At 37.1% G+C, this 15,670-nt stretch overlaps 1 protein-coding gene across 1 annotated transcript; it reads left to right on the top strand.

Moving 5' to 3' along the window:
• Positions 1 to 5,632: 5,632 nt before the first annotated feature.
• On the top strand, positions 5,633 to 11,171 carry LOC129377641 (stonustoxin subunit beta-like). Its single transcript, XM_055057735.1, has 5 exons — positions 5,633 to 5,752; positions 8,490 to 8,531; positions 8,612 to 8,674; positions 9,084 to 9,226; positions 10,032 to 11,171. The coding sequence occupies exons 1-5, from the start codon at positions 5,704 to 5,706 to the stop codon at positions 10,455 to 10,457; spliced, it is 723 nt and encodes a 240-aa protein (XP_054913710.1). The 5' UTR covers positions 5,633 to 5,703; the 3' UTR covers positions 10,458 to 11,171.
• The last annotated feature ends 4,499 nt before the right edge of the window (positions 11,172 to 15,670 follow it).

Genomic DNA, 15,670 nt, shown 5'->3' on the forward strand with positions numbered 1-15,670 from the left:
ATTTGCCTTAATAACACAAGAGTCAGATCAATGTAACGCACTTCCATCAGGATACAGAAACTCACTAAATTTAATTATAGAGAGTAGAAGATAACAGACACAACTAAATGTTTTACAGTAAGATATTTGCACTAGAAACTAAATAATCAACACTGTTTAGTTTCTATTGCAAAATCTTCATGATAGATTAAGATTTTGTGGTTTTGCAGTGTAGGAATAAATGTAAGAATCCATAAAAAGCTTTAGAGCAGTATATGTGCTTAGAATATACTTCAAATAGTGATGGCTCTTCAGTTCATGATTATAACTTGTATGTTGTACAGGAACATGAAGCCTGCATTTATAAACCGACTCTTCTACTGTCTGCATCCGGTGCATCTAACGCGATTAGTCGGTGATTATCCAGAATCTGTGCTTTCATTAATTTGACTTGAATTTCGTCGAGAATTTGCTTTACATAGCAAGAAATCTGGCTGACGCAGAGTTCTTGTTTTAGAAAAGAGAAGACGCGCTGCACAGCTGTGAACCAAACAAAACCGAGCCACTATAATGAGCACACTGCGCCAGAGCTGGAGTCGCTCACCTACAAATGCTTCTCATTAGTACGGCTAAGCTGCCTTCATTTTTCTACCTTTCATTTTAATAAAGCTGCAGAGGTCGACTTGTTTCCGTTACTCAAACTGTTCCTCCAGTTCCTTGCAAAAGTTTGCATAAGCTTTGAGCTTATTTCCATTTAGTTACATTAAAACTACAAACTTTTATGTATTTTTGAATGTGACCCTTTATTAATTCGTGTTGTGAAGATGAAGGAAAATATTTGGGTTTTATTCCTGTATGCTACATGAGTCACACTCAAGGCCCATGGGCCAAATCCAGCCTGCCATAGCTTTTTATCTGGCAGTCTAGATTCTAGACTAAACACCAAGTATGCTTAAATATTATGTTATCAATGCAATCAATGCAGTTTTTATCTGTTAACTGCCAAATTATATCGATCAGTCTCTCTTATTTCTTGAGAATCATTGTGAAAATTTATGAAAATCAACAAATCTCTGCACTTTATTGCACTAACTGGGAGTTTATTAGAAAGTTTTGTCAAAAATTGTTAAAAACTTCCTTACTTGTACTAAACAGTTGCCTCAGCTTTAATTAATGTCAGGTCAAAGTCCATGATCTATACAGCGAGTAACAAAAGGTCACATAAATAAGAGCAAATATCGCAAATCTTTCCAAATTAGTAACACAAACACTTTGATTTTTATTGCAAAAAAAATCACAAAGACCTGGAGGGACTGAAAAGATGTTCAAAAATATTTAACTTCTAGAATTAATTGCGATTTTAACAAATTGCGATCAGGTTTTATCAATACATCCTGGCACAACCGGCCCTTTAAGAGCATTCATGATCTTGATTTGGCCCAAAACCAAAATGAGTTTGACTCCGCTGTCGCCTCATCTTTTATAAAGTCTGACAAAACAAATACTTACACTGACTGCTTATCAAGCTTGAAGATTTGTTTGTAATATCTGCCGTGAAACAATTTGGCTGTGCTGAGATTTTTGGTGTAATAAATTTGAAAAGTTTACCGGCCGCTCCAAACCCGGCGCAACAATCTGATAAGGTGGAGCATAAATATCTGGGGACTTTCACAGAGAGAAAACGTCAAAGGCTCTCAGATATGATTTATTTGCTTTTTGCAACAGAAAATCAAAGCTTTGTATTCCAGCTAACAAAATGAGTTTGTTTCAACAAGTGCTGCTGTTAACGGCAGCTGGACCTCTGACTAGCACAGGAAAGCTGATGGAAAACTTTCTGACTTGTAGAGAAGTTAAGACTCTCTGGCTGCTCTTTTCACTGAGATGAATTGCAGAGCGAAGCCACCAGAATGTTTTTCTGCTCAGATGGTTAAACTTACACCCAACAGCTTGGAGTTACGCAACTGATCAATGAGCTGAACATGAATGACCAGCTGGTATCAGCGTTCAGTGAGTTTTTCTCTTTTAATATTTTTTATTTTATTGTTTTATTAATTTTACATGCATAAAAATAAATCTTAGTCAAAAAAATATAAAATCAGACAATAACGTTCTGTTTTCTTAAGTAACTTTGACCATGTTTTGTTTTTACTGAACGGTCTAACGGCGCCATCTTGTGGTTATTTTAATCCTGAGGGTTAAGCTTTTATTTCTTGTATGTTGTAGGACATTTAATCTAATTTAGCTGCAGCTAAGGAAATATATATATGGGCTTGTGTTTTTAGAAAACCAAATTGCAAGAGAGAAAAAATGTGAGCTTCACATTTCCAAGGCGCAGAAAATGCAGCATAACTCAGACATACGATTTGTAGGCAAATTAATTTGGCTAAATTCTACACCTGCTAATTCAAATTGCTTATAGTTGAAAAATAAATATATAAAGTTGTTGATATCTTGAATTAAAAAAACTTTGAACATCCCAAAATGACATTAATTAAATATTGTTTATATTTAGCCAACTACGATGTTGGCTTTAAATGAAAATTAAATGAATCGTCATGTATTTTTTTGTTATTTGTGAAAAGCAGCACTGCTGAGCTGCAATCTGATAAAGGACAAATGAATAAGAAAAATGGAGAAAAGGAATAAATAATGAAAACAATAAATAAATGTATAAGTAAATAAATAAAATTGGAATAAAGATGCAAATTACTTTAGGATTTAACAAAATATTTTTTTTCTTCTGCACATTTCTAAGTTTATGGACAGTTATATAATGAGGAAGATGAAGTCGAGTTATCAAAGTATTCTCAGAGTTTAGGGTATTTTCTGCTCTCCTCTGTTTATTTACATGCATGTGGTCCAGCTTACTATGTCTGGATCTTCTTTCCTGTCATCAGCTCGATCCTGTGGATCTGCTTGGTGCTTCTAACATGGAGGGCGAAGAATGAACGATCCAGAACAGCTGAGTGTCATACAGTCTGAACGCGTCGCATGGCAGTGATGAATCGCAAACCTAAACCTCTAAATCACAGTTCAGGATGTCACAGGAAAAAAATCCAACTAAAAAAAGAGTGCTTTATTTCTTTGAATGGATTTAGTAAGAGGTTCAGTGTATTTTTCCTTCCCCCTGCCCGTTTACAGGCAAACTGGGCAACAATCCAGCCTGAATATTTCACTTCCCAGGAAGATCTGAAGCATTCTCTGTGATCAACTGTTGTCATCCGTTTAAAGATTCATCTACTGTCTGGAAAATGGATGAAATGACACTAGAGACTGTTGGTTCATTTCAGATAATCAGATCTAAATAACAGAGGTTGAGTTTCTACCTGCACTGAGATGGAAGTGCGTTACATTGATCTGACTCTCGTGTTATTAAGGCAAATGTTTATTTTAGTGCAGCTGACAGGATGATGTCCTGATCACACTAAATGTTTCTGAGCTGAATTCATTGAGATGTTTAATAAAATTCATCATCAGATCAGAAATTTGGTTCATGCAATTTGAAACAAAAATTTAAATTATACAGCAAAATAAGTTATTTTAACTTGATAGTATGAGAGAAAATAATAGAGAAATGTGTCTGTTTGACTGGAAACAGACACATTAGAGCCAATCTTTATCCCGAAGTTACAGATCTGAGGCCAGTTTTTTGTTGTTGTTTAAATTGCACATTAAGTTAAAACTCACAATTCAAGAATAATTAACTTAAAAAACAATGTTTAGACAACTTGTCTCTGGTTAAATCAACTTCATGAACTTTAATTTCTGAATTAAAACCCAAATAATTTTCTTGTTGACTTAAATTGCATTTTCAAGGCAGTAGGTGGATTTTTATTATCAAGTTAAACCAACTTCACATGTTTTATGCACTTTTTAAATATTTTCAAGTTGTAAATAAAGTGACACAACGAGGTTCTTCTTCACTTCCAGTTACATTACTAGTACCGCTCTGGTGTCGTTATGTTCTAGAAACATAATGGCACATAAAAATCTTACGTCTTACTAAGCGGACAAAGTAAAGTCAACATGTGGCTTCGCCTGCCGGTCTGTCATCACTTCATGCTCCCTGGTAAAATATGAATGGGTGGAAATGAAACCCCGCACACGCTGACCTCGTCCCCATCGCTGCTCCTTACAGTCAGGCTCCTAGAAACCGGGTCTGATACAGTGAAGTGTCTGGTATGTTCTGCTCGGTGTTTCTGCTGCATGAACATTAGGAGGATGCAGCAGCATGACATGAGGTTGGGCTCAGGGCCAACAACAGTAAACACCTCCAACACCCGGCGTGCAGAGCGAAGCTCAGTGGTTTATGAGCAGGCGCATGCCTTTTATTTCACCGCGCTGCATGATCAGAGGTATCTGGTATGACAAACCGATGTCGTGATAAAGCAGGTATTTATATCGGGAACAAGGGAACCTACAATAAATAAACAGAGTATGTAGGGTAAATTTAACTACCCAGAGTTATTATTCAAAGTAAAAACTGACATAAGTTGCACTGTCACAAAGAGTCAATACTAGAATTTATTAAAACATTGAACTCGAACTGACATCGTTCGAGTTCAATGTTATTTGTGCAGCACATTTCAACATGGCCGCTCAAAGGCCTTTACATTATAAGAACATGAAGCAAGAAACATTACGTTTTGTCAAATTTAATAATCAATATGTTCATAAATTTTCCACTTATTACTAATCAAAAGTAACTCTATATGTTTTTAGCCTTGATTTAAAGGAATTCAGTGTTTCTGCAGTTTTCTGTTCCAGATTTGTGGTAAACAGAGGCTGAATGCTGCTTGGTTCTGGTTCTGGATGCAGAGAACCAGAAGAGCTGAGAGGTCTGGAAGGTTGATCCAGCAGCAGCAGAGCTTCAAGCCGTTCAGTGAGTATTTTAAAGCCTGTTCTCTCAGTGGACTGTAGAACTGGGTGATGTTCTTTTTCTTCCTGGTTTTAGTCAGAAGGCCAGCAGCAGCGTTCTGGATCTGATTGATTTTTTTTAACCTGTGAAGACTCTGCTGCAGTAATCAATGTGATTAAAGATAAACATACATGGATGAGTTTCTCTTCAGGTGATGGAAGGCCGACTTTGTAACTGTATTTATGTGTCTCTGAACGTTGAGGTCAGAGTTCATCACTACACACAGATTTCATCCTGTTCTCTAGTTTCCAGCTAATAACTGAAGCTACGGATGGACTCTAGATTGTTCCTCTTTAGGTTCACAGATAAAAACTTCAGTTTTGTTTCTGTTCAGCTGGAGAAAGTCAAATTAAAACACAAAAATGTAGTTTTTAAATATTTTCAAGTAGTAAAGAAAGTGACACAATAAGGTTCTTGTAAAGTTCTAGTTACACATCATTTATGCATGTGTATAGGTGTGTGTTTAGGCATGTAGTGTGTGTTTTTATACACCAGTATCTCTGTTGTCACTGCAGTGTGTTGAGGTCTTCAGTACAGCAGAGGGAAGGAGGCGGGGCTTCCTTTGGTGAAAGTGTTGCCTCCATCTGAACCTTTTAAAGGTAAAAAACCTTTTTAGTTCACAAGTCTCCTCCCTTCCTCTTCCTATTGGTCAGAACTGCCTACGTCTCCATCTGCTTAACCTCTGCATGCCTTTAAAGGTATATATGGGCAGCATTAAGCTGCTGCAGGGTCTAGCTAAAGAAAACTTGTCATCATCATCAGATTCATTCCTCCTCAGTCAGTCTCCTTCAGGATCTTCTATAAAGATGCCAACAACCAACAGAATCACCTCTGAAACCCAAAACTCTGATAAAGGTGAGCTTCCTTTCCATCATTTTATACACTAAAAAGATCAATGCATGACTTTGCATAAATATCCAGCTATATATTTGGATCATTACTAAAGTGCACCACATTGAATACAGCATCAAATGAATTGTGAGGATCTGGAAGCTGTTTATTATCTTCTGAAGCAGATCCTGAGTGAAGGTGTCACTGGAGTTTATGTCTGCATGTAAAGCACAGCAATTAGCGTTTTCATGCCTGTCATTATGAGAGGGCAGAGAACAGTTTTACTACCTGGCAGCAGAGGTCTGCAGGCAGCAGCATCATCCTATTCAAAAGATTTAACACTCTTTGCTGTATGATAGTAATATTTTGAGAGTACAGTCGATTACAATGCCATTGTTCCCTCCCTAGTCTCCTAGTTCAGATCAAAAATACCATAAAGTGTTACATAAACTAGAAAAGGTTTATTCAAAAGAATTGAATCATTAATCTTTGTCAACTGATACAGTAACAGTAAGCCAGACTTTAAAATGTGAAAAATGCCAAACTAATGCATGATTTCCTATTAATTTAAATCTGAAAATAATAGTCTAAATTCTATCAAAACTGAACTTTTGAAAATCAACTGATGGCACTGAAGAGGAGAAAACTAAAACACATTTCTGCAGCATGAACTAAACACCATTACAAACGAACCTGAAGGAGTTATCAGATTCTGCTGGAATCAAAACACAACAATCTCATATGAATGATCATAAATCTGAGTCAGCAAACAGAATTTCAGCTCCACTTTGCAACAATACATCTTACCAAGAAACATCTTTAAATCAGCTAAACATTAACATTATTACACTAATACACCAATATTTAAAAAAAAAAACTCTGATAGGAGCATCATCATCGTTAACAACTTAAAAACGTAAATCTTATGAACATTTATGGAGAACAGCATTAGCATCGTACTAACCAGAGAAGCCTTGACCCTTTGCTGCTACGTTACTAAATCGTTAAAGGCAACAACAGGCTTAATAACCGTACGGTTTGCTAACGTTACATGACAACGAACTGAGAAAGTTCCTGGCATGTTAGCATAACGTGTTAAGAGGTATTCAGATAACTATAGTATAAATAACAAGCTAACAAGTTTACCAAACCGTCCATGTCACTCCAAATTACTAAATCGAATGAAATCTTCGTCCTTAGTGTTGCCTTTAAACATCTCTGTAAGCTAGGTGAATGTAGCTGCTCCCTACTCCGAAGGTAGAATAACAGACCTAGAGCGCCCTCTTGCGGTTTAGTGCGAAAATAACATGCGATATGACGTGTTAGTTTCCACACATAAGTCGCTCCCCCGGCCAAACTATGAAAAAAAGTGCGACGGAAAATACGGTACTTGTTCGAGTCGAGCTAATTTGTGTGTGAACGTAAAACACCTGATTGCGGACAAATAGAGGATGTAACTCCACCACTAATCATCATAAAGCAAAGATAGAGGACCCCAAACCAAACCCTGAGGAACTATTTTCTTGTAGACATTTCCAGAAAATGTGTCTCTGCCTTACATAAATTGCATGTTCTCTTGAATTTCCCATGTTTACGAGGCATAGCTATATTTACACCTGAGAAAACTAATACACGGTATGTATTTATATATACACACTCATGACTCACTGAAACACTTCAAGGTCTCAGACTCTTGTCAGTAAATGAGATCAAAAGGTCTGGTAGAAGTTGAGACGGCGGCAACGTTTAGGCGTAAGTATTTAGGTTGGTGTTGGTTTGCAGTGAGGACATCTAAATGTGTAGTTTTCATCTCCTGCTGTCGGGTCCAGGCAGGTGTTCGTCCTCCCAGCCTCTGCTTCCTCCAATCAGCAAACAGATTCAAACCAACTGAGAGACGTGACAAACTTTCTGCTGAAAAAGTGTGGACAGGAAGAAACGTGTGAAAGGACCGAATTAGGACAACGACACGTTGTACTCTGAGGGATTTACTGTCTCATATTCATTCTTAAATTTCATAACAATTATTCATGTCAAATAGACTTAATGCTCAGAGATGATTAAAACATTTACAATAAGTAACTCGGTGACAAAGTGTGCCAGTTTTGACAACTTAATACTGAGCGTTAAGAGTTCATTTTGATCTACATAATTAAAAAAAACATATTTATCTTTAAGATCAAAGTGTTGGTAATGACAGTAGTGTCTAGATTAATTCCTCTCCTACTTAAATGGAAGATTTGATCATCATTTATAGTTTAAATTACAGCAGCTTGTGCTTATTTAGGGTTGATATTTTAGGAAAACCTCTCAGAAATCTCCAGTTGCTATTTGCAAAAAGTACACATTTGCTGGATCAGTTTGCGCGGCTTATCTGATTTGTACAAACAAAACGTATCATTCATCTCGTCTGATAATCTGCGCTGAGCTTTGAACCGCTAAAACATGTGAGGTGAAATTTTAACCACCTGGCACCAACTGGCTGCACCGCTGGAGGAAAAATACGAGTTTTTAAGTCAAAATACACTGAAAAACATTTGAGCTGCATTTAGTTGCAAATGTCCTGTCTCTTATGTTAAAGCAACTTCATGAACTTTAATTTCTGAGTTAAAAACAAAATATTTTTCTTGTTGAATTAAATGACGTTTTCAAAGCAGCAGATTAAAGTTAAACCACCTTCATGTTTTACAGTGTATGTTTGACTTCTGAAGAACTTGAGCTCATCATCGGCTGATCTGACTGCATTTATTTTTGTGTTTCTTAGTTTCTTCAGCAAAGAAATCCAAAGCTGGAAACACACCTACAGGTAAGCAGAGTTAATGTTACAATGTTAAGATAAAAAAAAAAATCTTTTTGCAAACCCATCTCTCTTTTTCGTTTTTTTAGCGAAGACTCCTGACTACGAGCCAAATATTCCAGAACCAAAATGTCGAGCTGATCTCATCAAACGTAAGATTATTTTTTAAAATATGAAAACAAGGACGAATCCATAGAGCGGTGCCATCTCCTTTGTTCTGCACTGGATACACGAAGCATTCTGCACCAAATACATGCAAACTCAAACGTTCCAGCTACTGCTGTTCAAAATTATAGAGAAAACTGTTTTACTTTTTATATTATTTCAATTACAGCATCCAACTGGAGGAATAATGTCAGATTTCTGCAGGTATAGGTTAAATCACGTATCATAAAACACAGTAGAATTATAAATTACTTTGATGTAAAGCAAACAGCTGTGATTTTTTAAAATATAAGTTGTTTTCTTTGGCTGTCCTTTGTAAAGGTACACATAAATATAGTTCAGAATGTGCACAGTAGTATGAAATATTTCAGTTATTGTTTGTTCCCTGTATTTCAGACTGGGTCAACCTGACTTTGGATGACAGAACAGCCAATAAGTTGCTGTGGATCACTGATGGTGGCGCTAAAGTCGCCCGTATGACTGATGACATCACTTGTCCTGTATTAGACAGACCAGAGCGATACGAGTACACTCCACAGGTAAAAGTTACACTGTTAAACATTAGATGGTGGTTTAATGTGAAAATGCAATTTAAGTCAACAAGAAAATAGTTTTGGTTTTAATTCAGAAATTAAAGTTCATGAAGTTGATTTATCAACAAGAGAAAAGTTGTCTAAACATTGTTTTTTAAGTTCATTAATCTTGAATTGTGAGTTTTAAATGAATGCTGCAATTTAAACAAACAAAACTGCCCTCACACAGTTAAAGAGGCACATTTCTCTATTATTTTAATCAAGTTTAATCAAGTTTAAATAACTTATTTCACTGTACAATAATTTAAATTCTAGTTTCAAATCCCATTAACCAAATTTTTGATCTGATGATGAATTTTATTAAACATCTCAATGAATTCAGATCAGAAACATTTAGTGTGATACATCATCCTGTCAGCCACACTAAAATAAACATTTTCCTTAACAACACAAGAGTCAGATCAATGTAACTCACTTCCATCTCAGGAGACAGAAACACGCCGCTAAGTATTCTGGGAAATAGTTCCCACTCCTGTCTTTTTCTTCTTTATGACCTAAAAACTAGTTTATTCAACTCTACATAAAAAGTTAACACAGTTACTACTTTATGTTTATCTTGCACAAACTCAAACATTTAGGTTAAAAATGTAAAACTTATTAAATGTATTTGACTTAAAGAGGAGAGTAGACACAACTGAAAGCTGCTCAAATGTTTGCAGTGCAGGTGTGATTAGTGATCACACTTAAAATCGGGTGAAACGACATTCAGTGAGTCCCTTCATGTGATGTAACTGGTTCTGTTCTCACTCAGGTTCTCTGCAGGGAAGGCATCGGGGGTTTCCGAGGCTACTGGGAGGTGCGATCGTCTGGATGGGTCGTGGTCGGAGTTGCGTTTGAACGAGCAGGACGGAGGAACAAGGAAGGGCCCTGCGGCTTCGGAGAGAACCACGAATCCTGGGGCCTGGAGTGGAGCGGCTCCGGCTACCGAGTCTGGCACCAGGGCCAGAAGGAAGAGATCAACGGGATTCCCCATCACGCCACCATCGGTGTGTACGCTGACCAGCCTGCTGGGTTACTGAGCTTCTACGCTGTTGAAGAAGAGGAGGAGGAAGAAGGCGCAGTCAGAAAGGAGGTGAAACTTTTGCACCAGGTCAGGAGCTGCTTCCAGCACAAGCTGCTGCCAGGGTTCTGGGTGGGGACAAACTCCTACTGCCTGATCCTGCAGAAGGAGGAGTAAATCAGAAAATCAGATCAAACGGAATAAAAACGAATTCAGGACAAGTAAGAGTTGCTGCATGAATCTTATTGAGATTATGCTTCTTTCTTAAAAACAATTAGATTTGTTGAAATCAAGTGTTACAAACTAAATATACTCAGTGGAGCCCCACCTATTTATTGTTCAACATTCATAGATTTTCTCTTTTTTTGCAGATTTTTCCTGTTAATTAACTTTCTTTATCATAGAGTTTGAAAAAATCTGCTAGGGGAAACCAGGGTTTCACTGTACATATATTATTCCCAGTTCATAGAAAATATATTTGGTTTATGCTTCCAGTTAAATGCTATTTTGCATACTAGTAAAAAGAACAAAGTACACTTAAGTAGCAGCTTTGTAAAGATTGCAGAATGAATTTAATTTTCTTATTTAGTAAGAATCTGAAAGTTAGAAAAAATATCTATTTTTGTTGTTTTTATTGATGCTGCAGGGAGTTTAGTCACATAAACTCAAAGCCTTTTATAGAATAGCAGATGTGTTGGTTTCACTTTGGCCAAATGTTTAAAAACAGAAGTATAGGGAGCTACATAAAATAATACAGTAAGAAATCGAGCAGGAGTATTTTTTAACCACTCTATGTTGACACCAGTTTTATGTATTTTCTCCAATGTCGTTTGAATGTACACGGCGGTTATGTTGAGAATGCTAAGCAAAAGTTTGAATAAATTATATACCACCAAACGGCTGTTTTACTTGGATTCCTAACATGGTCACTACAAAAAAAGAGGCCATCTTTGTCTTGAGGTGAAGTTTCAAAGTGAGACCCAAATGCAAAAGCAGCAGAAGTGGAGAGTCGATGAAATTCAAGTGCCAAGGCAGAAACAAAAAGTAGTCCAACATGAAAACCCAATAAGAAGATCCAGGAGTGCAAGGGACAGATGGGAAGAAAGGGGAGGAGCCAGCAAGGAGTGACTGAGAAAGAGGCACTTAAATACTGGGAGGCTGAACACTGAAATAATGGACCTGAGCTGATGAGCTAACTGACCTCAGAGAGCAAAAGGCAACTGAGGAGAGGGAGAGAAAGTGGCACACAAGGGACTAAGAGATTAATCCAACAGAAAAACACACTAGACAGAATTAAAGTAGTGTGAGAAAAAATAATTAGACCCAATAAATAAACATAATAAACTAGAATCACTAATAACTGAAGACAAACAACAGGCACAAGATGATCTAACCAAAATAAGATACTACCACAAAATAATAATGAGAATAGAATCAAATTAATCTAAAAAATAACTTTTTTATTCAAAAACACATCAAACCATTTCTTGATCTCATTTTGTTTGTCTAAATTGAAACAGCTGTGAAAGAGTGTTATAAAAGCTTTCATCACAAACTGTTTTAGGTCTGGTTGCTGTTTCACATCTTAACAAACCAACTGGAAACTGTTTTTATTTTTACTGAGGTTGTGTTCAACTGTGACTAAGAAGTAAAAACAAGAGAGAAAATAGTTTTAATAAAGCTGTAGGCGTCGCCGGCGTTTCTTCATCCTGCCTCCATCTTGCTTCCTGTGAAGTTCTTGAGGAAGGAAGTTACACTCGGAGGTTTTCAAGGCGTTTTCTGAACCCAACTGGGAATTTTGGGCCAAAAATGGAAAATACACAGAAGTACACCAAACACAGTTACAGCTGTAATATTAGCAAAAAGAGCTTCTGCAAAGAACTGCAGATATTCTGGATGGTTCAGTGGTTTAAAATCTTTTAAAATAAACATTTCTGGAATTAATTTTATTTATTTATTACAACCGAATCAAAACATTTCATGATCATTTTCTGATTGTCTTTTAGAGCAGCTTGAAAATGTCCAAAGGGTCAAACGGGCCCATTTGTAGAACACCTGAAGGTTGGAAGTCAGACTCTTTCTTGGAGAAGCAGACCTCCCCTCTGCCGTATAACCTGGGATTTAGTGGGATTAAGGCGGGAGTACAGCAGGCAGAGAACATCACGCAGCTTCACTCAACAAGTGGCGCGTAGATCCAGAGGAAACGGCCACAAAGTCACGCCAGAATGTGAATCACTTTAACGGCTGCCAGTTGACACTCAGTACATCCTGAACAATGGAAATGATGTTTGGCTGTGGCAGCAGTGACCCACTAGATTAACTTTGCTCTCTGAGACAGCCCTCAATTAATCAAAGGTGGAGAAGTTGTTACAAATTCATGTTCTTCTAGTAATAATGATTTAAATGGTTTTTTTAAAAAAATATTATTCATGTAAACACACTTTATTTTGTTCCTTTTTTGTGGCATAAGATCTTGGGACAGCTTTACTAAACATCCCCTGAAGGAATTAATTGTGAAATATTCAGGCACTTTTTAGCATAAGATGACATGAAACATCTAAATTTGACAGAACTTTATGTTTAATCGAACGTTTTTGATATTTACCAGTGAAACCTGATTGATTGGTGTTGATCTCTGTGGGAAAAAACAAAACAAAAACCACAGTGTGTTCTGAAGGAAACAGACTTGATGATTCAAAACACAAATGTTAGATTTTGAGACAGATTAATTCAAACAGCATTATACTGGAAACTAGTATCAATAGTTTTATTTGTTAATCTTCGGCTTCTTGTTCCTGTGGGGAGCAGATTTGACGTGACACACGAGGTAATTTCTCTTAGCTGCTCTGCAAAATGGGAAAGACATGAGAAACAGCTCAGAGCTGGATGAGGATTTGAGTTTCTGTTGCTGAAATGCGAAGAGAGGACGATGGTAATGGATGAAGAGCAACCATAAATACCAAGGCTTTTTGCTCCTCTTTTGGGGGCCAAATACTTAAAAAGTTCACAGACAGTAAAGCAAATGTTATGTTTGCTTAGATAACAGCATGTATGTAACTCCAGAGGTGATTTATGATTGGTGCCTGATCTGCATTGGGGAAACTCATCAGCCAAACCCGGAGTGATCATCGATCATGCGGCGAGGGGAGCCGACCTCCCTCTGTGCGCTCAGTATGTGTGAGTTTATGCCAGGCATGCAAGCGCTCTGTAATCTAAAGCCTGCAGCCCAACAAGGTGCAAGCGACACTTTTAGCTCGACATATGGGCTGCAGTGGATGAAGGTGCAGTTTGAATCGGATGAGTCAAAATATCAGCAACTTGTTTCTATCTCAGGGTAAAAAATTATATTTTGAGCAGAAATATTGACAGTTCATTTCTATGAACTCTATGATGGTTGGGGCTCCTCTGAATGAATTCATTGCATTCTAATTATTTGAGCTGTATTTATATGCTTTGCATAAATTATTGGATTAAAATCAGGCCGAACAATAAAGTTAATTTTGTTTTTGTTGAAATAAACACACAGTCTACTGTAGGAATAATTGATGATAAGTGTCATGCTCTGCAGGAGGAAGGATAGATGTTGGAACAGCAACACCTGCTGGACTCTTTGGGTCAGCACACGTGTTAAACTCCACCTAATGAGATTTTAACTTTGGCCAAACACAGAGACAAAACGAGCTGCAGACACATCACAACTGACGAGGTCATTTATTATCATTAATCAGATTTTTTTCAGCTATTAAATCTCATTTATTCTCCATTTTGATGCTCAGTTTAAACTTCAGCAGCTCTTCAGAGTGAAGATTTAATACAACCTGCTGGTTTCCAGCATGTCTGGAATTGCTTTATTATTTTTATTTTTGAATTAGACTAGTGTTGCGGACATTAATGTATATATTCCAGTTCTGAATTGTGACAGAAATGAAATAAATGACAAATGGATGCCAGACAAATTCTGGAATTTCTTATGAGTCTCCGCTTATTTCCAACCCCAAAAGAGCAACTTCACGTTCAAAAACGAGCCCAAAACGAAAACCACAAGAATGTTTTTCTGCTGCTCTCGGGGTTGCAGGACTTTTGAGCTTCAGACGCATCCAGACGTAACTCCTGTTGCCATTTTTCTTCTGACTTTAAAGCTGGAGCCTCCCACCAGGCTGCTGTTCTCACAGACATTTTCCTTCTCGTTATCAGATCACTTAAAATGCCTCCGATATCTCCGGCCCGCTGCTGAACATCAGCTCTCACTCTCACCGCTTTCAGGCTCATTAAAGAGGCAGTGATTGAGTTTCCCAGGCACAGAGCGCCAGTTTTTAACATAACTAAGCAACTATGTTATCAAAATGCTACATAGAGCTCTGGAAAATATAAATCCCCTTGAAAACCTGCTGGTTTTTCCACCAAATACTGAATTCTGAGTTAAAAAATTAGTGTTGTTGTTTCTAAATGAATATGAACTTGTTGTCTTTGCATTATTTGAGGTCTGTGTCTTTAATTATTCCTGCTCTTTCTGAAACTCCGGCTTTAAGAAGCCATCCCAAATTGCTAGCAGCAATTATCTGATGTTCAGCTAATTGCTGCTGGCTAGTCTGAAGGAGCTGAGAGGGGGCGTTTGAACAGTTCCCTTCTGACATTCGTGAACAGATCAAGGCAGCACCCCAGGTATCCTTCTGATGAACGTTAAGCTAAAAAAAGCTGATCTTTAATGATACTTTCCCTTTAAATCAAGCAAAACTCAAAAATGTTTTCACTTATTTCAGCTCAGGAGACACGAGATGCTATTTTTTTCCCTGCAGCTGCACCAGCTGTTTGGCTGCATGCTGCAGGTATATTTAGTGAACTAGAGACCCACTTTCTAAAAAGAGAATATGTGAGGAATGCATGGAGCTGATTCAGTGCAGCAGCAGAGCTAAATATAATTTACACATCTGGGAAAACGCTGTTTACTTTTAAGTCTAGACAAACTAATTAGAGTTCAGGAGGATTTCTAACATCCTGCAGCGGCATCAGGTGTTTCTGTTTCTCTCACCAAGAAGGTTTAGTTTTTAAATACAACTTATTCCTCTTTCTATATAAAAAATAACATAAAAGGTTAAACTAAACATGTTTCTCTTATATCATCATTTTAAGTTTTGATTTTTCTCAATATAGGGGTAAAAAAAAAAGATAATGATAATGTCTTTTTGGGCTCTTTCTGAATTACTAGTCACAATTAAATAAAAATGAACATGAGATATAATTTTGTAAAAAAGCAAAACGGACATAAAAGGTCCAGAAGTCGATGCTGTAAATGTTTTACTTTTTTTTTTCTTCCTTATCCTGAAAATTGGTGCCAATAGTCAATATTGTGAGGAAAGTTTGGTTCACTTTCTTTAAAAACTGATTGAGTT

Source organism: Poeciliopsis prolifica, unplaced genomic scaffold (assembly GCF_027474105.1).
Source record: "Poeciliopsis prolifica strain line A6 unplaced genomic scaffold, Auburn_PproV2 SCAFFOLD049, whole genome shotgun sequence".
In the NCBI taxonomy this organism is placed as follows: domain Eukaryota; kingdom Metazoa; phylum Chordata; class Actinopteri; order Cyprinodontiformes; family Poeciliidae; genus Poeciliopsis; species Poeciliopsis prolifica.